General features: G+C 52.9%; 3 protein-coding genes across 3 annotated transcripts in view; 1 reads left to right on the plus strand and 2 right to left on the minus strand.

Moving 5' to 3' along the window:
- Positions 1-3,683: 3,683 nt before the first annotated feature.
- Positions 3,684-26,746, plus strand: part of LOC137856550 (adenylate cyclase type 10-like) — a 183,030-nt gene continuing 159,967 nt past the window's right edge. Inside the window, exon 1 of the mRNA XM_068682129.1 lies at positions 3,684-3,905. The gene's annotated coding sequence lies outside the window, so the exon portion shown is untranslated. The remainder of the gene's footprint in view (positions 3,906-26,746) is intronic.
- Positions 5,240-17,575, minus strand: LOC137856549 (adenylate cyclase type 10-like). The gene is made up of 20 exons (XM_068682128.1): positions 17,481-17,575; positions 17,077-17,165; positions 16,317-16,508; positions 15,980-16,101; positions 15,373-15,449; positions 14,271-14,460; positions 13,273-13,325; positions 12,387-12,540; positions 11,964-12,156; positions 11,570-11,656; positions 10,832-11,115; positions 10,027-10,163; positions 9,242-9,373; positions 8,430-8,684; positions 7,947-8,285; positions 7,678-7,729; positions 7,211-7,430; positions 6,733-6,840; positions 6,417-6,595; positions 5,240-5,738 (listed from the first exon to the last, which is right to left on the minus strand). The coding sequence occupies exons 1-20, from the start codon at positions 17,554-17,556 to the stop codon at positions 5,522-5,524; spliced, it is 3,156 nt and encodes a 1,051-aa protein (XP_068538229.1). The 5' UTR covers positions 17,557-17,575; the 3' UTR covers positions 5,240-5,521.
- LOC137856574 (adenylate cyclase type 10-like) lies at positions 18,013-19,800 on the minus strand. The gene is made up of 4 exons (XM_068682177.1): positions 19,694-19,800; positions 18,863-18,901; positions 18,353-18,496; positions 18,013-18,242 (listed from the first exon to the last, which is right to left on the minus strand). The coding sequence occupies exons 1-4, from the start codon at positions 19,710-19,712 to the stop codon at positions 18,013-18,015; spliced, it is 432 nt and encodes a 143-aa protein (XP_068538278.1). The 5' UTR covers positions 19,713-19,800.

Below are 26,746 nucleotides of genomic sequence, written 5' to 3' on the forward strand. Positions count from 1 at the left end.
AACTGCACACAGTACTCGAGGTGAGGCCGCACCAGCGCAGAGTAGAGTGGGACAATCACCTCCCTTGACCTACTAGCGATGCCGTGCTTGATGCACCCCAGGACACGGTTGGCCCTCCTGGCTGCCAGGGCACACTGCTGGCTCATATTCAACTTGCTGTCTACCACGACCCCCAGATCCCTCTCTTCTAGGCTGCTCTCCAGCGTCTCATCGCCCAGTCTGTACGTGCAGCCAGGGTTTCCCCGTCCCAGGTGCAGGACCCGGCACTTGCTCTTATTGAACTTCATGCGGTTGGTGATCGCCCAGCTCTCCAACCTATCCAGATCCCTCTGCAAGGCCTTTCCACCCTCATTCGAGTCCACAACTCCTCCAAGTTTGGTGTCATCAGCAAACTTGCTCAAAATACCTTCTATTCCTACATCCAGATCGTTTATAAAAATATTGAAAAGTACCGGCCCTAAAATGGAGCCTTGAGGGACCCCACTGGTGACCGCCCGCCAGCCTGATGCAGCCCCATTCACCATAACCCTTTGGGCCCTGCCCGTTAGCCAATTGCTCACCCATCGTATGATGTTTTTATTTAGCTGTATGGTGGACATTTTGTCCAGTAGGATCCTATGGGAAACCATGTCAAAAGCCTTGCTGAAGTCCAAAAAAATCACATGAGCTGGTTTCCCTTGGTCCACCATACGGGTGATCTTATCATAAAAGGAAGTCAGGTTAGGTAGGCAGGACCTACCCTTCACAAACCCATGCTGGCTGGGACCAATGACTGCTTTGTCCCCCAGGTGCGCCTCAATAAGTTCGAGAACCATCTTCTCCATGATTTTACCAGGCACTGACGTGAGACTGACAGGCCTGTAATTGCTAGGGTCTTCTTTCTGACCCTTCTTGAAAATCAGCAAAACATTTGCCAGCTTCCAGTGTACCGGGACCTCTCCAAATTCCCAGGATTGTTGAAAAAAAATTGAGAGAGGTTCCGCGATGACGTCCGCCAGCTCTTTCAGCACCTGGGGATGAATCCCATCCGGACCCATGGACTTGTAGGGATCCAGGTGGAGTAGCAAATCCCACACACGTTCAGGGTCTGTTGGCAGTTTGTCATCCCCACCGTCCCGGTCCTCCAGCTCAGGGCACCCTGGGTCCCGAAGCCCATCATCGGCATTGAAGACAGAGGCAAAGAAGGCGTTAAGCGTCTCTGCTTTGCCTATGTCATTGTCTGTGAGGAGACCTTCCATATCAAGGAGCGGCCCTATGTATTCTTTAGTTCTCCTTTTTCCATTCACATATCTAAAAAAAACCCTTTTAATTTTCTCTCACAGACACAGCCATCTTCAACTCTAGGTGTGCTTTGGCCACACAAATTTTCTCCCTGCAATCACGAACAGCATCCCTGTATTCTTTCCATGACACCTGGCCCTCCTTCCAGTAGTGAAACACTCTCTATTTCCGCCTAATCTCCATTAGAATGTTCCTGGTCAGCCACGCCGGCCTCCTGCCCCGCCTGCCTGACTTGCGATATTTAGGAATTGCCTGATCTTGTGCTTCTAGGAGGCATCACTTAAAGAATGACCAGCACTGGTGGACATTGAGGCCTTCAAGAGCAGTTTCCCAGGGGACCTTGCTGACTAGTTCCCTGAGCAGCCTGAAGTCCGCTTTCCCCATATCTAGGGATGAGGTTTTGGTGGCACTTTTCCTTCTGTCACCGTAAATTTTGAACTCAACCACTTCATGGTCGCTATGACCAAGGAGGCCACCAATCACCACATCTCCCACCAGACCCTCTCTGTTTTCTAGCAACAGGTCTAGGAGGGCACCTTTCCTAGTTGGCTCCGTTAGCACCTGCACCAAGAAGTTTTCATCTAGGTACTTCATGAACCTCCTGGACTTGCTCGTGTCAGCCGTGTGGCGCTCCCAGTTAACGTCTGGCAAGTTGAAGTCCCCCATAAGGACAAGGGGAGTTAATCTCGAGGCCTCTCTTAGTTCTGTAAAGAATAATTTATCGGTGCTATCGTCCTGGCCAGGCGGTCTGTAATAGACTCCCACAACGACATCCCCTTTATTCGTTCGTCCCTTGATCCTAACCCAGAGGCTCTCAACTTTGCCATCGCAGACCTGAAGTTCCACACAGCCCAGCCCCTGCTTCACATACATCTCCACCCCACCACCTCGCCTACCCTGCCTGTCCCTCCTGAAGAGCCTGTAACCATCTATCGCAACACCCCAGTCACAGGGCTCATCCCACCAGGTTTCGCTTATGCCGATGATGTCGTAGTTGCGGGACTGGGCCAGGACTTCTAGCTCATCCATTTTATTCCTCATACTGCGTGCGTTCGTGTAGAAGCACTTCAGGTGCGTCTCCTTACACTCAGCACCTTGTGGATCTGACCGAAGGACCTCACTGGCACACAGCCCCTCTGATTCTAGCGTACCATCCCTTAGGTCTTCACCGGCGTGCCTGGTTTTAGCCCCTTCCCCCTTCGACTCTAGTTTAAAGCTCTATCTATCAGCCCTGCCAACTCCTGACCAAAGATCCTTACCCCTCTCTGAGAGAGGCGCATCCCATCCAGTGCCATCAGGCCCGGTGTAGCATAGACCTTCCCGTGATCAAAGAACCCAAAGTTCTGCCGGTCACACCAGTCTCGAAGCCACGAGTTTATGTGAACAGCACGCCTTTCAGCTTCGATCCCCCCTATTGGAAGGACAGAGGCAAACACAACCTGCGCCCCTGATCCTCTAAGTAGTCACCCCAAATCCCTAAAGTCTCTTTTGATCGCCTTCGGACTTCTTGTTGCTACTTCATCGCTACCAGCCTGAAAGACCAGTAGTGGGTAGTAGTCAGTGGGCCGTACCAGGCACTTGACTTTCTTGGCAAAGTCTCTCACCTGAGCCCCAGGGAGGCAACAGACTTCCCTGCGGGTTGGGACCGGTCGGCATATCGGTCCCTCTGTCCCTTTCAGAAGGGAGCCCCCCATAACAATAGCCCTTCTTTCTTTTTTGAAGGATGATGTAGCAATGCGATGTGTAGGTCGCCTTGTCTTAGGCGCCCCCTCCAACTGGGACGGGTTTTTATCTACTTTGTCATTCAGATTGTCTTGTTCTAGTCCTTCATATCGATTATTTAAGGGTAGATGAGAAGGTGAGGTGGGCAGAGAGAGGGCTCACCTACCACCCCGAATAGGCACCTGCCTCCATTCCCCCCCTTGATCTAGGTCTCCTCCCGCTGCCTGGCAGGAGGAGGGAACCTCCGTCTTCTGCATAACAGGAGACGCCTGTGCTGTGGCAGGCTCGTGAGCCTGCCTCAGAGAGGGTAGAGTGCACCTCCACCAGTCAATTTCCATCTCTGATTCCCTGATGCTCCTCAGCCTGTTCACCTCCTCCCGGAGCACCGCTAACTGGCTGAGCAGTTCTTCAACCTGGGCACGCCTCCCACAGGCATACCCACCACTGCTGTCGGAGACAGACAGAAGGCTGGGGCACACTCTGCAGCCCAGGACCTGGACGGCTGCGTGTTTCCCCGAGCCCTCTGTCTGAGTAGGTCGGATCAGGTCATCCACCTGCTCGCACCTCACGCACGCAGTGTCTTTGCCTCCCGCCGATGGCAGCAGCAGGCTCTGACACTCCCTGCATGCGGTGACCTGAGCTGCTGCATTCTTTAACGGGTAGTCGGTCGTGTGGGCGGGGGGGGAGCACTCTGCCCTGCCTGCACGAACCGCCACACTAACTGCCACGCCACTCCCTTCTGACGCGCCACGTCCTGTTTGCCCATCCTGGTCGCTGCGCTCCTGGTCACTCGCGCTCCCTAGGGGCTGCTTTTGAACGGCCGGGGAGGGGGCGCTGCTGGCTCCACCTTCGCCTCGTCAGCCTCCCTCACGAGGGCTGCCGGCTCCTGGCGGCTCCCTCAAGTAGGCTCGATGAGAAACTGGATGGACAGCCAGGCCCAAAGAGTCGTGGTGAATGGAGTCAAATCTGGTTGGAGGCCGGTCACCAGTGGCGTTCCCCAGGGCTCAGTGCTGGGGCCGGTCCTCTTTAATATCTTCATCGATGATCTAGATGAGGGCATTGAGTGCACCCTCAGTAAGTTCGCAGATGATACCATGTTAGGTGCGTGTGTCGATCTGCTCCAGGGTAGGAAGGCTCTGCAGGAGGATCTGGATAGGCTGCACCGATGGGCTGAGGTCAACTGCATGAAGTTCAACAAGGCCAAGTGCCAGGTCCTGCACCTGGGGTGCAATAACCCCAAGCAGAGCTACAGGCTGGAAGATGAGTGGTTGGAGAGCTGCCAGGCAGAGAAGGACCTGGGAGTGATGGTGGACAGTCAGCTGAATATGAGCCAGCAGTGTGCTCAGGTGGCCAAGAAGGCCAACAGCATCCTGGCTTGCATAAGAAACAGTGTGGCCAGCAGGGCTAGGGAGGTGATCGTCCCCCTGTACTCGGCTCTGGTGAGGCCGCACCTGGAGTACTGTGTTCAGTTTTGGGCCCCTCGCTACAAGAAGGACATGGAGGTGCTTGAGCGGGTCCAGAGAAGGGCGACAAAGCTGGTGAGGGGCCTGGAGAACAAGTCCTACGAGGAGCGGCTGAAGGAGCTGGGTTTGTTCAGCCTGGAGAAAAGGAAGCTCAGGGGCGACCTTATTGCTCTCTACAGATACCTTAAAGGAGGCTGTAGCGAGGTGGGGGTTGGTCTTTTCTCCCACGTGCCTGGTGACAGGACAAAGGGGAATGGGCTTAAGTTGCGCCAGGGGAGTTTTAGGTTGGATGTTAGGAAGAACTTCTTTACCAAAAGGGTTGTTAGACATTGGAACGGGCTGCCCAGGGAAGTGGTAGAGTCACCATTCCTGGAGGTCTTTAAAAGACATTTAGATGTAGAGCTTAGGGATATGGTTTAGTGGGGACTGTTAGCGTTAGGTCAGAGGTTGGACTCGATGATCTTGAGGTCTCTTCCAACCTAGAAATTCTGTGATTCTGTAAATATTAATTTGGAGAAGTTTTAGCATCTTCCCCATCTCAGTAGCACATATTAAGCAAGGAGTGTTGCCTACATATTCATTCTTAGTCCATCGCTCTCTAATTTCTAACCCCATGTTTCACGACGAGAAGCAGCCCAACGATCAAGCACAGCAAGGACCTGGGCCGGCACCCGGGAGCCCATGTGGCCGCCTGGCACCGCAGAACTACAGCTCCCAGCACGCCTCGGGACGGAGCAGCCCACCTGACCCTGCGGGGACTCTGGAGCACCCCCCCCCACCGTGGCCCTCCCCTCCTCTGCTCGCTCTGCACTATGGCAGCTTCCAACGTCCCATCCTGCCCATGCTGTCTCTCTCCAGGTGCCCACACAGGTCCCGAGGGAGCCTTCAGACCGCCTCCCTGGTAAGGCAGCTTGTGCTGACGGGCCTGCTTCAGTGCCCCGCATCTCTTGCTGGGGGAGCAAGCTCTCCTTTTCTGAGAAGAACTTGCTTCTTCTTTCCAAACTGAACCTTCCCTGGCAAGGCCTGACAACCACCACCATAAGAGAACAGATGTTTTACTGAGACACACTGAGGAAAGCAGGGATGGAAAGGTAGTTGTCGGGGTGGAAGCCTTCTTCCTTTAAGGAGTCTATTCTCCTGTCCACGTTGGCTTTCATGCGAGCTGCCAGGCGGGAGAAGCTCTGTTGTCCTGATGTGCCCTCCAGGCTGTAGAGGTGCCCCAGTGAGGAGAGGCAGCGGGTCTGCTGAAGCATCCAGGCTACCTTCTTCCTCCTGACACACAAGAGAAACTGCTGAGCCCAGAGGCGCGGCTGTAGAGCACCAAACCAGACTGGGCAGGGGAAAGTGGGGTGGCAGCTGAGACACGTACACCTCCTCAGAGGAAGGGAGCTGGTGCTGAAAGGGCTGCCGGCATGGAAGTGGGCAAACGAAGAAGTGCTGCCAGGGGCAGCCAACCGCTACAGAGGGTGTGTTGGCACTACAGCACCGGGGGGGAAGTGATGCCAGGCACCAGCAGGAGAAGGACTATCGCAACTCTGAGCCTTCTCCTCATCACGCCCTCCCTCCCCCCCCAACCTTAACCCAACCCCATCCCGTCCCTTGAGGTCACTGCCTTCCTTCCCCTGTTAAGCCCGTCCTTGCTGTTCACATCTCTCTGTTCCCAGCCACCCCGGCCTCATCCGAAACGTGCCAGCAGGTACATCCCTCGGCACAAGCTGCTTTCTACGCAAAGGCCCAGGGGCTGCCCAGGGGGACAGCGTGAGGCTGCACTGGCCCCTGTTTGACCCACACGTCGTGCCTTAATGCCTCGGTCCTGCTAATGAGCTATGGGACAGCTTAGGCGAGGCCTGAAGTCCAGGCAGGCCTGGGCCTGAATGCCTGGCACCAGAATACTCTTCCTTTCCCACCAGAATACTCTTCCTTTCCCACGCTCTCCCTTCTGCTGCTTACCGAGCCTCTAGCGGAAGTGAGGGTGTTCTGTTTGTGTCACGAAGAGCACCCTGAAACCTTTCCCACAGAGATGTGACAAAGGCTCCGGAGCATGTCTGAGGGAATGGCTTTTTCAGAAGGCTCAGCGCCTGCCTGGTCGTTTTCTTGGCCAGCCCCACGGATCCTAGGATACAGCAGACCTGCACAGGAAGAGGAAGCCATGTAGACATGGACCGCTTTCCCAAGCCTCTCCTCCTGCAGAGGCTGCAGAAACATGCAAGGGGCTGGCCATAGCAGGGACACCCCCTGCAAGAAGGGCATCACCCTGCCGCTTTACCTCCGCTTTGAGGCTTAAGAAGGTCGCCTTCTCAAAGCAGTCTAACACAGTTGCTGTCTTCCGCATGGAGTTCCTCAGGACCTCTGCTTCTCTGAGCTTCATAAGGGCCTTTGAGCAAGCACACAGGCAGCAGGTGAGCATCGGTGCAGAGCCCCCGGCTAGCTCCACCCTTCCCTCTTGCCTCCTGTGGCACCTGCCTTAGGAGGGCCCGCATCTCCCCATGTGATCCCTGCCCTAGCACAGTGCCCCGTGGGCTCAGAGCTCAGGCACCAAGGGAGCCTTCAGACTGCCTCCCAGGTAACGCAGCTTGTGCTGACGGGCCTGCTTCAGTGCCCCGCGTCTCTTGCTGTGGGAGAGGCAAAGCGCAGGAAACAGCCCGGCTCTGCCCCCACTGTTTCTTTTGGGAGGCCCCTCAGCGAGCATGTCCTGTTGCAGTGGACTCCAGGTGCAGTGCGTGCTGGCAAGCAGGGTCACTCACCATGTAGCTGTTGGAGACGTGCAGGTAGGCAGCCGCACACTCCAGCAGGTAGTAGAAGGCTCGGGAAGCATTGCCTGTTGCCACATAGTGGCGAGCCAAAGGCACAAGCACTGATTCAATGATGGCTTCGCATTCGCAGGAACACTTGTCACCGTCCTCTTCGGTCCTGCTGGGCTGCGCAGTTGTCCGTTTGCCCTCTGGTGGAAACTGCTCTGACGCTCTGGTCAGAGGCAGGTTGCCAGGAAAAGAAGAGAGCAAAGAGCAGATGAGCATCACCTGAGATGACCCTGCTCTCCCTACGGGTAGCAACAAAACCCTATTTCCTGCTGTCTCATCCCAGCTCCCACCCCACAGCCAGCCTCCTCCTCCCAAAGCTGGAGTCCCAGCCAGCAGCCAAATGGCAGAGCTCCATCTGTCTCCTCTGGAGCTCGCTCGTTTCCACAATCATCAGAACCTTGTCTCCTCACCTGAACTCCTCCTCCGAGAAAGCCTGCTGCGGCTGCAGGGCATTTGCACTACCTGGGAAGAAGAGAGCGTGTCAAGGGACTCCCCACGTAGCCCGGGCTAAGAGCTGCAGGCTTGCAAGGGTCCTGCCGAGCAGCCCCAGGGCACAAGAGCTGCGGTGATCGTCCTCGTCCCCTGGCTTATCCCTGGTGCTGGGGACCTGGTGGGCCCCAGCCTGCATGGGCCTGGGCTTCCAGAAGGAGGGGGCTCCGCAGCAGGGCACACAGCCTACCTTCAGGGATGTGAGTCCTGTCCTTCTTCAGCTGTTCTCCAGCGAGCACCAAGGCCTCCCAGCTGTGCCAGTCATCCTTGTCAGCAGAGCCCTGGCAGTTTTCCCCGTCCTGGGGACTGGGGACGGCGAAGCGGTGGAAGGCCACAAAGTCCCCTCCGTGGCAGCGCCGGCATTTGTGTGCGTGCTTCTCCAGGAAGGCAGCACACTTGCGCTGTATGCTGGCCCTCTGTCTCTTGGGCCACAGCTCATAGGCTGCCTCCTGCAGCAGTGGGGCACAGAAGGCCAGAACGCCAGCCTGCTGCTCCGTGGTCTCCTTGCTTGTAGACGGCCTCTCCACCCCTGCAAGGCAATGGATGGTGGCCTCAGCCAGAGTGGTAGAGACATTCCCAACAGCCGCTGGGAATTTCCCTCTGCACAAAGCTGGTGGGGGAAGGCCTCCTTCAGCTACAGCGCTCCTGGGTCTACCTTACTGCCACCACTTACCGCTCCCTGCCTGCTGAGAGGTGGACGGCCCCTCTTGAGCATCTTGGATGTCTCTGGGCACCCCTGTGTCCTTCAGCCACTTAAGGATGTTGTCGCTCACCAGCCCGTCCAACAAACTATTCATGTGCTGCCTGGTACAAGTGGGAAGGATGTGAGCCAGCAGCTGGGTGGTAAACACTGGCCCTATGATGGCTGCAAACTTCAAAACCATCTGCTTCTGCAGCGTGATCCGGTCCAGCTCAGCCAGTGCAATCTCTGTCAAGAAGAAGCAAAACGTCTCTCTCTTTTGTGTCCTGGAGCCTGAGCTTGGAGAGGCTGGACAGTTCCACCACAGGAAACAGGGTAGACTTTGGCCTCTCTTCCTCAAGATGGCACCTGCTGGGCAATTGGAGTCCAGGGGAATGTCTTCAAGATGGCTCCTCTCCTCTTGCAACCACAGGCAACAAGGCCCAGGGATAAGAGCTCCTCCACCAAGGATGGGGAGGGCACGATCCTGCGGGTACATGCGACCCGTGATGCGACCTACCAGAGCTGAACTAGGCTGACGCCCAGCAGCGCACACAGAGAGCAGAGAGCGCTTTCAGCACCTCAGAGCTGGACTTGGAGCTCCCCACAACTGCTGTGGGCCTCACAGCCCGGAGGGGGACATCTGTGCCCTTAAGCGCAGGGCTCTGTCTGCTCAGACCAGAGTCGCCTTCCTGGCAGGGCCCCCCAGGCTGAGAGGGTGCTTCTGCAGCATGCCGATGCCCATCCCCTCTCTCACGTGCACCCCAGGAAAGGACCCCAGCACAGCCGCAAACTCAGCCCCTCACCTTTCAAGGCGGTCGGCAGCACGGTGGTCTCCAGGCTGACGTCTGCTCTGATGGTGCAGACCGTGCCACTGTTATTCCCAGCACTGGAGCTTGAGGTGGCTGAGACAACGAGTGAAGCCTCAACTGCAGAAGCTGGGAAGAGAGAGAGAGAGCATGAACAAGGTGGGGCAAGTCCAACCTGTCACGGTTGGGTCCACTTCATGGCCCGCACCGAATGCGGTCAGTGAGCAGGGCAAACCGGTTTCCACTGCAATGGTTTTGTCTGCATTGCCCTTGCAACTCTTTTTCTGCCTTTGGACCTGCTGCCCAGCTGTACTGAATGAATATCCCGCAACAGAACACAGCGGTTGCTACCTTTGACAGCGCTCCCTCCCACAGCCAGGGAAATTGCCAGTGATAATCCAAAAGGCAGAGCCCATGCAGGCTGTCCCCAGGGCAACAGCACTCTGCTTGGCATTGCTCTTACAATTACTGCTCTTGCGTTACTGCCAAGCTCCTCAGTTCCCAGCGCCTTTGCGGGCATTTCTGGTTTTGGATTACACTTTCCCAGGTCTGACCCTCTCCTGCAGAAGGGCTTTCTTCTCGAGGGAGCTGGTGGCTTGCCAAGGTGACAGCAAGGTGTGCAGGAGCCCACACCTCAGCCAGAACAAGTTCTGTCCTGCTGCCAGATCGGACTCTGCCCAGAGTCACTGGAAAGCCACAGGACACGGTCATGTGTGTGTGTGTGTGTGGGGGGGGGGGTGACGTGCAACAGCATCTAGCCAGTCCGCAACAAGAGTGCTTACCGATCAAGCCCTCCCAGTTGTCCTCCACATTTTTGTCCTGCCTCCCAGTGCTGAACAAGAGCACGTTGTCGCGACGCAGGCAGTGCAGCAGTTCCTCACAGTAATATGGGATGCCAGAGCTTCTTTGGATCAGGAACCTGGGCAGGAGCAGACCCAGCAGTGACCAACACCAGGGAAGTATGGTGCAACACAGTTCTGATGGGCGAGTGGCGAGTCACTCAGGCCTCACAGGGTAACCAGCCTCTTTGTCACAGCTACGGCTCACTTCAGAAGGGGGCGGTCCTCCCACTGGCTTGGGCGTTTGGGACCCCTGACCCTACACTGTTTGCTGGAGTCTGTTGGGAAATGGTCGTGGGCAATGTCCAAAGCACAACACAGCAAGCCTGATCTTCCCTGTCCTCAGGAGCCCAGATCTGCTCTGGCAGCTGGCTGGACCCCCTGCTCCTGGGAATCCCTACTGCAGCCTGGCTACATTGGTCAAAGCCTTTTTGACACCTCAGCCACGCTGAGGCTTGGGTACCCATCTCCCTCTGCTCTCCTCTCTCCTCTTCTCTCCCTTTTCCTCCCTGCCTTGCCCTCCCTCCTCTGCAACAGCAAAGGGCTGTCACTGCCCACGTGCTGCGTCCTGGGAGCTGCCTATTCTTAGCTCACACCTGCTGTGGTGGTTCTTAAGGAGAAACCCAGGTCCTTGCTGGAGTCAAGGATGCTGCCAGAAGGCCCCGTGCTTCCTTTCCTGCGGGGCGACTTCCTTCCGTGGCAGCATAGGTCCAAGCCCTCCGGAAGAGCTCCGTGGCCTGCAACATACCTTGCTAGATCCCTGGGGATGCTGACCACTCCAAGGTCCTGGCAGACTTTCTGCACCACAGCTGCAGGTTTCAGCTCTTCCAGATGAAGACAGCTGATTCTCTGGGACGTTTTTCTGTCTGCTGCAGCTTTGAAAAAGCTCTCCGTTCTCTCGTGGCCAGGAGCTAAGCTCATCACCATAAAGAGCGTGACGCTTTGGAGCACGGGCCACATGACAGTCCAGGAGGCAGGGTCGATGAAGTGGGCGTTGTCGATGACAAATATGCCAAATTCTCCTCCAAGGGTCTGAAAAAAGCAGATGGTTCTGCGTGGAGTCTGGCGGATTCTCAAGCATCCTCTACGGGAGGAGATGTAGCCTCTCTCCGGAGACGGAGAATACTCAGAAGTCTCTCCCCAGCCGCTTCCCTCTTCAGAAGCTTACTGGCTTTTCATTTCTGCAAGACTTTAAGGCCTCCTCGAACATCACTTGCCCTTCTGAAGAAGGGAGCTTGGGCAAAGGAATGCAGAAGGCGTCAATCCTCCTCCAGGGCACATAGCCTCCAACTTAACAGGAGGCGAGCTACGACGAGGCATATGGGGAGGGCGTGAGAGGGGCTTCTGGGAGGAGGGGTTCCTGGGCCCTGAAGGGCGGTGACCCTGGCACATCGTCCTGCTGCCCACTCAGGCTGTTCTGATGTGGAGCCTGCAGCAGGCAGGGTTGTTTTCTTTCCCTGACCCAGGTAGAAGGAGGAACACTCACCTTCTGTAGCACTTTCCTGCAAGTCTTCTGCAACTCCCCTTTCATTTGAAGGTCATGCATGTGGCGAACCTTGTCTGAGATGTCAAACTGGACAGGAAAGCAGAGTCAGAAAGAAACATCATCCTGGGACCAGGCATGCCTATCCACCAAGCTAGACGGCAGAGCAAAGCGCCTCTGCTTTTGCATGAGGTCAGCGCAAGCCTCTCTTCACTGGCCTTTCCAGGGTGCTGACCAAGACACCTGGCACATGCACAGGACATGAAGTCACCACAGACAAGGAGCCTCCCTGGACCCAGGAATCAGAACGGGGTGCTATGAGCACTGCAACTCCCAGCCCAGCAGAACACCCAAACAACCACCAGACTACCTCAGGAGGCCTCCCTCTCGCTCTCACCTTGACGAGGAAAATGTTGTTGAGGAGGCAGTATCTGCTCTCTTCTATCACCCCTTGGAGCTTGGCCTGCAGGGTGCGCTGCCAGTCCTCGCACGTTTCACCTGCCTGCAGTCCCAGGGCCCTGGCCACCAGCATACGGATGGCAGAGAAGGGCTGCCTCATGTGGGCCTCGGTCAGTTCCATGGTGACAACCCTGCGGTGCAAAAGCAAAAGGCACTTGAGCTGCAGAAAAGGCCCCCAGTAGCCCACGCCTGCCAAGACAGGAGAGTTAGAGACGCACGCTGCCTGGTTCTTACTGCAAAGGAACGCAGGGTGCACAGTCCCGGGGGTGGGGGCGGAGGGCCAGGCACAGGGCAGAGGCATCGCAGTCTTCCACGAACGTCAGGGGACGGGCATGGGAAGGGTCTCAAAAAACCCACTTACCTGTGCCCAGTGTCCTGGCCCAGAAAGGCCAGCTCAGTAAGTAAGCGGCTCTTTCCAGAGCCCAGAATGCCTGCGTACGCCAGGATGCGCGGCTGTCCCAAAGTCTCGTAGGCCTTCAAGCTGCGTTCAAAGAGGTCAATCTCCACCTCCCGACCTGTGAAGACCAACCAGGAAACAAGCTGTTGCAGCATGCTGAAAAGCAGGGCAGCATTCCCTTTTGCTGGCACGGCGGCTTCCCTCCACCACGTCAGTAAGCCTGCCTACACCCAGGCCTCCTTCCAAGCCCCTCATCTCAGCTTTGGCACCACTGCCTTCCTTAGAGCTCTAACAGAGCCGCCTGCCCACTGGCCACACGGCGCAGCTTGTAGGAGCTCTTTCCCCTCCGCTTCTCCTCCCACAGGCAACGAGATTCAGCCAGCTGGACGCAGCTCCCCACACTGATCCAGCCCAAGACTGGAGGGCACACTTGGAGACACTGCAGGCAGCTGCGCCCAAAAGGCATGCCAAACATCTCACTGCACCCTGAGCCCCAGAGCTCTTGCCGGCACCCTGTAGCTAAGGTGGTGTCTTCGGGCCTGTTGTGGTTTTGGCTGCGATACAGCTCCTTGTCTTCACAGGAGCTTGGAGTGTGCTGTGATGTGGTGGACTTGCCACCAAAGGAACGCCGAGAACACACTGAACTCTTGCCGAGCAGTGCTGGCACAGTGTCAAGGCCTCTGCAGTTTCTCATGCTGCCGCACTAGCCAGCAGGCTAGAGGAGGGAGGAAGGGAGGGAGGGGGCTGTGTGGGGCTCAGCTGCCTACCAGGGTTAACCTCCAGCAAGGCGCACCGCTTTGGGCAAAGGGAAGCAGCTGGGGTTCTGAAGAGCGAGGACTTCTCTACCTACCCAGCAAGGGGCGACGGTCCGACCTCCTCTTGGTACGATCCGTGTCAAAGATGCTAGAAGCGGGAGAAGACAAAACATGAGTTTCACTTAGTTGGTCAGAAGCCAGGGAATATAGAGCCTGCTGTGTTAGGGGAGGAGACCCTCCGCAGGTAACTGCTTTTCTTTCCAGCAGCATGCTGTCCGGAGCATGCTCCCCGGCCAACATTCGAGTGGACATGCCAGGACAGCTTCAAGCACAAAGAAGGCCAGCAGCCATGGCGGGACAGCAGAAGGTGTTGGGAGTCCCTCGCCAGAGGCCAAAACCTAAGAAAGCCCAGATGGGGCAAAGAAGCCAGGGTGTGCTGTTGGCTAGGTAGACTGCTTTGCCACCCTGGACAAGCAAAAGAAGCCTCTTGGAAAGGAGGACCTGTGTCACTTAGTGGCTCAGGACAACAAGCACCTGGCACCTTTGGCTCAAGTCTTTTGGTAGTTTTCAAGAGACAGCAACGTTAACATCCAAAAGGTCCTCCAACCCTGGCCCGGAGGGACAGCTGAGAACTGAGCAGGCAGACAGGAGGAAGAGTGGCCCAGTGGCCCACCTTTCCCCAAGGCGACATGACTGACCCAAAGCTTCCTGCGCAGAAGGAGCTGGGAAAAAAATCCTCCTTGCATCAGAATGACCTCTGCCTTAGCCTTGCACATAGTGAAGCAAACACAGGGCAGGGAGCCCAGCGGAAAGCCGCTTGGAAAAAGCCTGCATGGCTAGCGTGCGTCTCCAAAGCCAGGACGACCTTCCACACCCCACTGGCGTCACTCGCAGCTCTCTTAGCAGCAGGAGACACAAAGGCAGAAAGGCACAAAGCAGACCCATGCCAGGCCTTTGGATCTTCTTGGCCACAGGGAAGGGATTTCTGTGGGAGGCCAGGCTGGTCTCTTGCTGCACAGCTCCTCTTTACCGGTCAAGGTTGCACCCTTGGCTTCCCTTGTGGCCCCATCCAGATGGCTCGGAAGACACTCACCACTTGTTGGTGATCCCCACATATTGATAGACAGGGCTGGGATCTGTAACACCTTTCAACTCTTTCTTCGGCAACTCCTTGAAGAAGTAACTGGGCAGGCGAGAAGCCTTGTAGGTGTCTTCATCACAGGACACCAGCCTGGGGTAGTGCACCATCAAGCGGGCACCCAAATTCACCTTATGGCCAATCACTGCCATGGAGAGAGAACACATTGACATGGTTAGGAAAGCAGCCTTGCCCCACCCTTCAAGGCCAAGGGCTACTTCCCCTTGTTGTCCATAGGTGCATGCCTAGTGCACTGCACCAATGAGCACACAGAGCGAAGATCTTCTAATTAAGTAATTCATTATATAAATATATATATATTATATAATAAAATAATTTATTATATAACTCTGCAGAGTCAGGTGCTTGGCGATCTTCCGCAAAGCCAGCACACCTCTGACTTGAATCACTGTTACTTATACACAGCAAACTTGTGAAAGTTATCTCTTTGGGTACTTTTGATTGGCTATTACAGCTCACCTAACTTATGTCTCCTGAGTTTGCACATTACAGAGAAAGAGTGGGGGCTGGGGAAGCAGGGACACACCAAATCCCACATTAGCATACGTTAGCATTTTGATGGGTACGATTTTTAATACGTTTACGACCCTTAATGAGCAAAAGGTTACTACAGATTAGTCTGGAGCTGTTGTTCTCCTCCTTGTTTTCACCTTTTGTCCCTTATCTCCCTTGCTCCTGCTAGCTCAAGGCTACCTGTCTCTGTTCCCATATTCTCTCACCTAAAAGACTACACAAGCTATAGAAATACTACACAAGCTACAGGCCTCTCTATATTCTTCAAGGTTTCCTTGTTTTTTTCCCAGCTTTGGGACTACACCCTCAGGCACAGGTCAACCCCGCAGCAGGGCAAGCGGACCCAGCGGGAACCGCAAGTCTCTGAGGCCATTCTCCCACCTCAGGTGGAGACCCGTGACATCTGGGCCGCTCTCGGCAGGCTGTAGCATATGTGCTTGCCCCAGCCTTCCCATCTCTTCATGACTGACATGCTTAAGCACACCCACGCCAGCCTCCCACTCTTCAGACTAAGGTGCGGTACCTGTATGTTCAGCCCTCTCCGGATGGCCACAGAGGCCGCAGAACATCGTCCCGGTGGTGACCCCAATAGACATTGCCCTGGCACACAGGGAGAGAAGCGCAAATTCAGTGGTGCCCCAGGCGCAGTCCTGCTCGCCCCGCTCTGCCACTTCCCACGTCTCCCCTTGGCACCAACCAGGGGGACCACAGCCGGTGCATGCCATGGGGACTTGGAGAGCTCGGGGCACCACACAGCCCACCCACAAGGGACGTGGGGAGGGTGCACGCAAGATGGCTTGGACCCTTCCCCTGAGGCCCAATGGCTGCGACCTGCAGCAGGCCACAGCCCCTCTCACTAGTGGAGGAAAGCAGGTGCTACCCACAGAGCACCTACAATGCCAGCGACTTTGAGATTAGGCCCGAGCCCTGTTCCTGGCAGGCTCTGCTTGGAGGGACTGCGCCTGGCTGCCGTGAGCTAAGCCCAGGGGCCACCTGCTGCTTCTCAGGGTGCTGCCTCAGTCCTGCCAGGGACAAAGGAGGCCAAGCCAGGAGGCCACGTCTCTTGCTGGTCAGCCCCCTTGCGCTGTCCCAGGCAGCACGCATGCCCTGCAACACCGCCACACACTCACTCAAGATTCCTCAACGACGTGGAGCACGTGCTGATGATCTGAAGAGCGCTGTCCAAGGCATGGGTGCTCTCGTGATGCAGCTTTGCTCCAGACATTCCGAACACACAGAGGAATGTGCAGCCCTGCAGAGGACAGATGCAACACATCTGGTTACAGTGCCTATGGCCAGCAGCTAATGCCGTTCCATTGCAGTCGCCAGGGAGACCAGTACAGCTGCAGGTCAACACAAAGCCACAGAGGACTGATCCCACCAGCAAGGCAGAGCTGCTCCTCAGTCCCTCTCCACTAAACAGACACAGGCCACCCTCGGGGGGTGGGATTGCTCCCCCACACTCACCTTATCAAACAGAAGGCTTTTGTTGATTTCGCCCTTGTGAGGACTGATGATTGTTGAAATCATCCTGGTGGCATCACAGAGGCCCCTCTGAAGATCCATTGTGTTGGCATTTTCAGAAAACTGCAGCTGGATAAAGAGGCTGGTGACTGGCCGTAGCTCAGACCACAGGTGCAGCGGCATATCCACGTCCAGCTGGAAGTGAAGAGCACGACAGCTTTGCCAGCCTGTTCTCCCGGCGGTTCCTCTGGGCCCGTGCCACGTACCAAGGGAGATCAGGCATGTTGGCAATACCAGGTACTACTGGAGGAAGGGTAAGTCCTCTGCTCGGTGCCAATCGCAGGCCAGCCTGCGGCAGGCAGGTCATAGCAGAGTCATAGCACAAACGACAGAGGGGAATGTTCCAGCAACACTCCATCTTGTGGCAAGTACGGATGCGAGGGGCGACCCTCTGGCACGTCCCAGGGACTTGAGCAGACTCGCCCCCTTGTCCTCGCCTCGTGCACACAGCACGTCCAGAGCAAGAGTCATGGAAAAGACAGAGGCAAGTCCACCTCCCGCCACCCGTGCCTCTTTGAGGAGCAGCACAAAATGGGCAGTTGCCTGGCACATGCGGCACCACTAAGCCTGGCATCAGGTCCCCTGGGTTCCCGCCCCAGGGTGCTTTTTCTTCCATTTGTCTGTTTTCACGAGAGCTCCACCCATGCAACGCACACCTTCTTCTGCCCTCCCAAAATGAAGCCTCCAGCAGCAGTGGCCTTACCTTCCTGAGAGCAGCTTCTGGTATGTACTTCTGCATCTTTGCTGCCGCTTTAGGATCATTGGACACGTGAAAAGGTGGCCTTTGGTGCCCTAAGGGAAGCAAATGCAGGCCTTCACTGGCAGGATGGGACTAGAAGGGGGTTGAAAGACGGGGCTGGCACTGGGCAAAGCAGAGCAAAGATTCTTTGGCGTTTCCTCCTGCTCCCCTCTGCAGCTGCTTGGCCAGAGCCGTGCCCTGGAAGGAGGGGATGGCAGCGACAGCCTCAGCTGAAGCACAGGAGGGACAAAGGCACGAACGCTGACTGAAAGGTGGAAGAGGGCAGGGGGAGTTCCTCCCTGGAACTCTGAAGCAGGCAGGCCCCATTTTTCCAGCCAGTCTCAGAACATGGTGAAGCAGGGACTCACTTAGCCTTTCCAAACGCCGCATCTTCGTGTGTTGGTCAAACTGGCCTGCAGCATCTTCGCGTTCTGATCCAGACATGTGCTCCGTGCTCTGAACCTGCAGACACGCAGAACAAAAGTACTGCCACTGGCCTCCCCAAGGAGCCCCGGGAGACACAGCCTGCCCCTCCACTCTCACTTTCCAGAGAAGGGCAGAACCTCTTGGTGCAGCAAGCCCACCTCTCTGGCTTTTCAGCTGGGACAGAAGTGCCTCCTCAGAAGGACCAAAGCCACGCAGACATCACCCAAGCATGCCCCAGCTCTCCAGGACAGCTGCGCGACCCATGGGGGACATTGCTGGTGGGGCCCACACCCTTCCTGTGCTTCCCTCGGCCAGTCACACCAAGCAAGCACTACCCAGAGCTACCCCTGAGGTGGAAGGGCAACTGCTTCAGCTCTCTACCAACCCTTACAGCTACAACTCTCTCCACATCCAGCGCCTCAGCCTTCTAGCACCTGCCTCCTTCCCTCTCAGGTGCGGGTCTTCAGAGAGGCTCTAGAGGCCAACCCGTCCACCTACCTGCAGAACCCGTTTGCGACCAAAAAGCCTGGTCTGGATCTGTTCCTGCTCACACAGCTCCCAGCAGGTGGGCGAGACAATCACTTCACTTTTAACCGCAAGGTTTTGGGCTTTCATAACTTCATCCAGGGCGTTGCTGCAGACGAAGTACTGCTGATGGTACCTGTCTCCAGCAGACAGTATGGTCATTTGCCCTGCGGAGATCCCTGGGGAGAGAGCAAGAAGCAGCATTGACACCGGGGAGCAGCAGCAGTCAGCAGCACTGGAGAGTGCCAGGGCTGTGCACGTGGCACAGCTGACCCTGCAGCGCCCATACCTATCTTCAGGTGGAGCTTCTGACCCAAATGCGTGTCACGACTGCCATGCTTCTTCTGGATTTGTTGGCAACACTGCAGCACCAGGCTGATGGTCTGAGGCAGCTGAGCTTCTGATGCTCTCCACAGCACCAGCACAGCATCCCCTGGGGAAAGTGAGGGGAAGGGGAAGGCTCTCCTGAGGGACAGCAGCAAGCGGCCAGCTGGCGTGCAGAGGAAGATGGGCTTGTGGGAGGGCATCCTCCTGAAGGACAGCACCCTGGCCACAGGGACCCCTCCTCTCTGCCAGACCAGCCACAGCACCAGCCAGGGCAGCAGGGGAAGAGGGTGGGTGGCGGGGGGACCCTCTGCCCAGCACTCCTCCGCAGCTGCAGCAGCCCAGGGACACCACCAGAGGGATTGCTGCGTGGCCAGAGAGCTGCTCCATCAGGCCAGAGCACAGAGCAAGCGGCTCCCGCGGGAAACACTGCACAGCAGCAGGACATGGAAGCAGCCTCCTCCTAAGGACATACCTCCAAACTTCAGGATGTCTCCTCCAAAATCCAGCACAACTGTGGAGAAAGAAGGGAAGGCAGAGTTATGGGGCGCCTTCTTCCGGAATCCGTGGGGCAAGCCACCTGTAGCCACAGCCCTGGCCCCTGTACGGTGAGTTGGGAGGCCACACAAGCACAGTACAGTGCAAGCTGGAAGGCACCCCTGGAGAGTATCTGCTCCGGTCCCGCACCCCGTCTCCACTCAAGCCGAGCCACTCAGAGCCACCTGCCCGGGGCCACGTCCAGATGCCTGGTGAAGATCTCTGAGCGGGGACACTTGCAAATGCTGCCAAAGTGGTGGCCACCACATGCTCACGGTCAGAGACATCCCCCAGGATAAGGGGCTCAGGAGGGCCACCAAGTGGGTCACCTTGTCATAGGAGATCAGGGTAGTCAGGAGGCACCTAGCCTTCAAAATCCCACGCCAGCTGCTTCTGATTCCTCCATTGGAGGCATGTGCCATGTCACAGCACTCAGGATCACCTGCTCCGTAACCTGCCCTGATACTGACATCAGACTGACGGGCCTGTAATTCCCTGGAAAGTCCTTCCAGCCCTTCCTGTTGCCTGGAGGCACGTCTGCCAGCCTGCAGTCCACTGGGGCCTCCCTCATCACAGTGGGCAGCAGAAGAGACCTGCTGCGCTCCTCCCTTGCCACGGGAGCCCCACGGCTCCCACTGTCCCCCCAGGCCACAGTGAGCTCCACAGCCCTTCCAAGGAGGCAGGAGCAGGTGGTGCAGCAAGGCTGCCTCTGCCCTCCGCAAGCAACCTCAGGGCCCGATACACAACAGCCTGGCAGCATGGCTCTTACCCTCCAAAAAGTCGCTCATGTAGTCATTGAGTATTTGTGCCAGCTCGTCAGCACCTCTGTCTGTGCCGCTCTGCTGGACACACTTCTCTGACAAAGCAGTAAAACCTGCAGGAAGAACAGGCAGAAATCAGGACATGTCTATGTGGGCCACAGGGCCTGGCAGCCAGTCCCGTGCTGCCAAGCCTAAGCGCCTGTCAGTCGCTGCATCGCAAGAGAAGCCAATCCGTGCTCTCTTTAGCCATCACAGCAGGAGTCCGCAACAGCGACAAGATAGCTGTGCCATCTACGGGCCAGGGCCCCTGAGGGCCTGGTGTGTCCCAATGGTTAGAGGTTGGACTTGATGATCTTGAGGTCTCTTCCACCTAGAAATTCTGTGATTCTGTGTGATTCTGTTTCCGGGGAGGCTCTACCGTGCCCAACCCACCTGAAACATCTGCTAAGAACAGCACTCCCATGATATTCTTGGGGACCAGGTTCTCCCAGGCGAAGTTCTCAGAAAGAAGGAGATCGGGGAGGAGGAGCACGCTCCTTTGCCCCATCTCAGAGTACGGGCACTCCCCCTCCCAGGCAGATGCCATGGTCAGTGGCCTGTGGTACCGGGGTACCTCAGCAGAAGACAACCATGCCCAGCTGGGAGGGAGGAGATGAAGACCCCTCAGCACCGGACGGTGCAGTGAGCCTGGGGCCTTCTTGAAGGACAGTTTGGTCTCTGCCCCCATGGGTCATCACAATCACCTGGTTGTGATGTCATTCATAGGTCATCGCTTATCGGCTGCCCTCCAGCAACACGGTGGGCTAACCGTGCCATCCTCCATAGATCAATGCCTGCTGAGCAGCAGCCGCTGTGACCCCGTGCAAATGTATAGAGCTACTTCTTCCAATGAGGTTATTAAAAAAAAGAAAAAAGTACAAATAGGATTAAGACTGGAAGAGGGTAAAGAACATTCATATATTCATGACAACATTCACCACCAGAACCTTCCAGAATGGTTGCTCAGTTCTTCTGTTCTGGGGGGGTGGTTAGGGGCTGGTGGCAGGGAATGCAGGCTGCTGGTCAGTTAAGTCAGTGGACCACTGACACAACCAGAATGAAGAATGCTAATACATAAATAAAATTCAGAAATTATTCTATTCTGGCTAGAAAAGTTGTTTCATGTTTTTCCATCCATCCAAGAAGAAAGGTTGAAAACAACAGTGGCGACGTGAAGGTTAAGAGAAGAAGAGATAAGGAGTGAAGGATGGAGGATGAGGATGGTAACATAAGCAGCAAACGGTGGTTAGTAATTAACCTCTTAGAAGAGCACTAGAGAGAGATATTTAAGTAGGAGATTTGTTTTGTTTTGAAAACACTGGCTTGTGCTTTTAAGGATCACCGATTATCTGAACTGTTTGCAAGGTCACTGCTTGAAAACTGGAAAACTTGTTCAATAAAATTAACAATTCTGTATTTTGAAACTGATATGGTTTAAATATTAAACTTCATAAATGTTATAATTTGTGTATTACATTTATGAATCCAGTAGTTCTTAACTGAAAACAACCAAATGTTTTAATTAAGGTTTAATAGGAAATAAATGCATTTCAACTTTCCAAACTCGTTTTTCAGCAATTTTAGCCTACTGTAATTCCAATTACTTGATTCAAATCATGCTTCAGTCTGGTGTAACAACAAAATCAAGTTTAACTTTCATTAACTATAAGGATGTAGCGAGGCTGTGCAGGGACAAAATTAGGAAGGCCAAAGCTCATCTGGAGCTCAATCTGGCTACTGCCGTTAAAGATAACAAAAAATGTTTTTATAAATACATCAACACAAAAAAGGAGGGCTAAGGAGAATCTCCATCCTTTACTGGATGCGGGGGGAAACTTAGTTACAAGAGATGAGGAAAAGGCGGAGGTGCTTAATGCCTTCTTCACCTCAGTCTTTAGCGGCAATACCGGTTGTTCTCTGGATACCCAGTACCCTGAGCTGGTGGAAGGGGATGGGGAGCAGAATGTGGCCTTCACTATCCATGAGGAAAGGGTTGGTGACCTGCTATGGCACTTGGATGTGCCCAAGTCAATGGGGCCGGATGGGATCCACCCGAGGGTACTGAGAGAACTGGCAGAGGAGCCGGCCAAGCCGCTTTCCAGCATTTATCAACAGTCCTGGCTATTGGGGGAGGTCCCAGTTGACTGGCAGCTAGCAAACGTGACGCCCATCTACAAGAAGGGCCGGAGGGCAGACCCAGGAAACTATAGGCCTGTCAGTTTGACCTCAGTGCCAGGGAAGCTCATGGAACAGATTATCTTGAGAGTCATCACGTGGCACTTGCAGGGCAACCAGTTGATCAGGCCCAGTCAGCATGGGTTTATGAAAGGCAGGTCCTGCTTGACAAACCTGATCTTCTATGACAAAGTGACGTGCTTAGTGGATGAGGGAAAGGCTGTGGATGTGGTCTACCTTGACGTCAGCAAGGCTTTTGACACCATCTCCCACAGCATTCTCCTCAAGAAACTGGCTACTCTTGGCTTGGACTGGCGCACGCTTCGTTGGGTTAGAATCATAGAAACATAGAATATCCTGAGTTGGAAGTGACCCTTAAGGATCATCAAGTCCAACTCTTGACACCGCACAGGTCTACCCAAAAGTTCAGACCATGTGACTAAGTGCACAGTCCAATCTCTTCTTAAATTCAGACAGGCTCGGTGCAGTGACCACTTCCCTGGGGAGCCTGTTCCAGTGTGCAACCACTCTCTCTGTGAAGAACCCCCTCCTGATATCAAGCCTAAATTTCCCCTGCCTCAGCTTAACCCTGTTCCCGCGGGTCCTGTCACTGGTGTTAATGGAGAAAAGGTCTCCTGCCTCTCGACACCCCCTTACGAGGAAGTTGTAGACTGTGATGAGGTCTCCCCTCAGCCTCCTCTCCTCCAGGCTGAACAGGCCCAGTGCCCTCAGCCATTCCTCGTACGTCTTCCCCTCCAGGCCTTTCACCATCTTCGTAGCCCTCCTCTGGACACTCTCCAACAGTTTCATGTCCTTTTTATACTGTGGTGCCCAGAACTGCACACAGTACTCGAGGTGAGGCCGCACCAGCGCAGAGTAGAGTGGGACAATCACCTCCCTTGACCTACTAGCGATGCCGTGCTTGATGCACCCCAGGACACGGTTGGCCCTCCTGGCTGCCAGGGCACACTGCTGGCTCATATTCAACTTGCTGTCTACCACGACCCCCAGATCCCTCTCTTCTAGGCTGCTCTCCAGCGTCTCATCGCCCAGTCTGTACGTGCAGCCAGGGTTTCCCCGTCCCAGGTGCAGGACCCGGCACTTGCTCTTATTGAACTTCATGCGGTTGGTGATCGCCCAGCTCTCCAACCTATCCAGATCCCTCTGCAAGGCCTTAATGAGGCACTTTGGTACCCAAGTCATACCTTGGGACAATGACAGATGCTATAGCTAGAATGCCTGGCCTGAGAGTGCTTTTGAGATAGCATCCCAGAATCAACATGCACGGAGGAAACATGGGCATCTGCAACCTGGGCTTTTTGCTGTATGGAAGTCTTTAGAAGAAGTGAAAATAGTTCAGGTGGCTTGTCTGTCCCCTCTAGCACCCTCCAAATATCAATCAATTTTATGAAAATCTTGCATAAGCATGTCCATAGCAACAGCACTGCACAGTACTGTTGCTACAACGCCCCCCATTTCTTTTTGCAGTAGGATGTAACCAATTCAGACTGCAAAAATGACCCTGTTAGTGCTGGTAGGAACAAATTTAGATACTTCATGGCACTTGTTAAATCAGAAAACTGTAGATGTATTCTCCTTATACAAAGGAATTTGATAAAAGCAGTAAATATCCTTTTTTATTTTTATTTGATTCAGGTGGTGTTGGACTTGACACAACTTTGCTATTTTTTTAACTGCATTTTGATTTGATAACAATTTCTTCTCCATTCTGAAGTAGTGTCCTATTTTTTTATGATAATATACTGAAAGCTGCTTTGAGTCCCTCAAATGCTTGTAGATACTCAGTACTTTGCAGATCTTCTCAATATGATATTATGAAAACACTGGAGACTGAATGTGGAATGTGTATAAGATAGTTATGTGTGTAAACTCTCGCCTGTTTTAAGATGACACTTGCTACTTTCACGCTGAGGTGAAAGTTTTCTATATTTTGATTAATACTTAATTTTCATAGACTCTGAATTCATGATAACTTCATTTTTGAAATAGCATCCTGCAAGTTGAAAGAGACTGATTTATTTCTTTTACTATTTTTTTTCTTGTGCAAAATGCAAAGAATTCCGAAAAGCAGAGATAATCACTGTACATTTGTATGTTAATGTTACCAGGTAATCATCTTGAAAGACTGAATATGATTAACACCTTGAATCATAAACTAGAGAAAATGTACAACATTTGACAGGGAGTGAAACATCTAATACAGTGTGAAAACATCTGGCCAGGAAATTGTTTTCAAAACACTGAAAATTATAAGCAATTATCAAGTATTTTACCTGACTATACTCATAACTCTGTTTTAGTGACACTTTAACTGATATTATGCTTCATTTCTCAGCATTTTGATTTTTGGATAATCACCCTAGATCTATGATTTACACTTTCATCTTCTTGCTTGATGTGCATAGCAAGTATTTAGGTCGTGTACTTTAAGGGGGGCAATCAAAGCTGGAGATGAAATAAGGTACTCCTGTGACAATTGAAGGAAAGATCTTAATTCAGCAATTCTCATCACTGAGAGATCTAATAAGGGTGCCCCCAGATCAACTTGAGCTAAAGTTCTAGGGAAGGAAGCCTGCATACGCTACTTTCTTAGCACAATGAAAGTGTTATTTTCAAGACCTTTTTGGGAAGTAGACATATGTGTGCACAACTTTAGGATGTTGCAAATTGCCAGGATATGGCAGCAGGTATATTAGTTACTCTTAAGATGACGCTCATGATGTAGATGTCTTTAAAAACCTTTTAAATGAACAGAAAGGGAAATGCGTCTTTTGTGTGCCCATTTATAGTCAAATATGTTTTTACTAGTATATTTTCCCAGAACAGAAGGTAACATACCAGTGACAAAGTCAAAGGATGCTAGATTTGTTTTGGCTCTACAAATACTTGTAACTCCTAAGTCTGAATGCTGTTTGTGGCTTTGGAATGTAGTTGTCAACTATTTATGGTTTTTATTGTGCTAATAATGCTCTTCCTGTAGCTGGGCTGAGCCATTAAGTAGGAACCACCTTTTCATCTCAGAAAATAGAGCTTCCTATCTCAAATCATTCCAGGACCTGCCATCAAACTGGCATCCCTGGTGGTCATTTTTTCATCTCTTAGATGAAAATGGCAGTAAGAATAAAATCCCATGTTGTCCCTCAACGGGAAGGTTCAGAGGAGGTCAGATCCTGACATTCTTGCACAGCTCTAGCAAAAACAATAACAACAAAAATGTAAATCAGGCTGGTGTGGTAAAGGAAGTGAGGTGAGTTTTCACCTCAGATTGTGATAGTGCTTCATTAAAGCAATAAGCAATGTAAGATCAAATCATTGGATTCTACAGGATTATATCTATTCTATAATATTACATCAAGAAGTGCTTTATAGATGAGTCTCTTAGCTTAATATAGTACAAGGGGCTACTTGATATCAAAGCTAACATAAATGCAAGATGTTGACTTTCATTTTAGTTTCAGTTAATGTGACTTCTTGGATGTCTGTACATCCCTGATCCAGTGCCTTCGCAACGCATATGGGTTCTGTTTTGAAATTGGTTCTTTCCAGACAGATTTTTCTTTACTCTTTGCAGGTTGAGGAAATGTTCCTGTTTGCTTTTGTCAATGATAATTTTCTTGTTTTGTGAGTTGGAAAAATTAAAGGCAAAATTTCAAGCAATTTAATATTTTCAGCCTGAAGTATGCTGAGGAATCAAAGTCTCAAAATATTTCAAGGAAAGGCTGAAGTAATAAAAATGAGCTTTGGAAAACATTTTCCACTGCTATTAAATAATTCATATCAATGCATACAAAAGTATTAGATAAATGAAACAAGGGAAATTGGAATGAGAAAACAGGAAAACTTAAAATGATATTTAAATCAGAGTTCTGCATCTTGAATTTTCATTTGAGTTATTAGTTGGAACCAGCATATTCCACAACCATTTTGGTACTAATATAACAGTGTTTTCATAGATTTGCTGGAAAAAATTCTCACAACACTGAAGTATTTGCAGTACATCACTTCGTGCTCAAATTTTATTGCTTTCCTTTGATAGCAACGATTTTCAGACTTTACTTGCCTTATTCAATCCACCTTTGCTCTAAGGCTTGCTTCTTTAAAACAGTTCCAGAAGAGTTCAAAGATTTTCAAGTCATGGGTGAATGTGTTTTAGACCAACCTGTCACTTTAGGCAGCAGTTATCTGAGGAGAGAAAAAGACAGCACGAAGTGAGATGGAGGTTCTATATGCTCTATATGGGTACAGGTACCATAGAGAAAAGTTTATGTAATGGTTCTGTATATGTTCCAACCTGGTGGTTCCATCAAGTTCATCAGCGCTGGCATATTGGAGAGAGGTGACCTTCTCCCAGGTACACCAGCAGCCCTGTGGATGTTCTCAGGGTAAGCTGTTATTTCACTGCAGGAGCTGAAGTGCTATCCAGGCTTGGAGTCAGAAAGTGCTTTAGTCTTTGTCAGTGGTGAACATGTGCAGTTTCTTGTAGAGAAGTATTTTGTACAGTGAAACTTTCATGCTGTTGAAGTTCTGTTACAGACATAAGACTTGAAAACAAATTAAAACATTCCCCTCAAACTATTCCTAAACCATGCATCAAAACAAATGAGTCATGAATCTGAAGGGAGAAAAGTACATGTATATTTAGAAATTTCAATTTAAGAAATTACGATGATCTATTTTTCTGTTTTTCTATTCTCCTATTCACCAGTTGTTAACTTTATAGGGGATGCTTATAACAAAGTTAATTCATTAGCAGTTCTATATGCAAGGAAAAGTGTTAATTGAATTAAAATTTTGCAAGTGAGTAGGGTAGCTTTAAATTCAAGCTG

Source organism: Anas acuta, chromosome 4, assembly GCF_963932015.1.
Source record: "Anas acuta chromosome 4, bAnaAcu1.1, whole genome shotgun sequence".
Classification (NCBI taxonomy): Eukaryota; Metazoa; Chordata; class Aves; order Anseriformes; family Anatidae; genus Anas; species Anas acuta.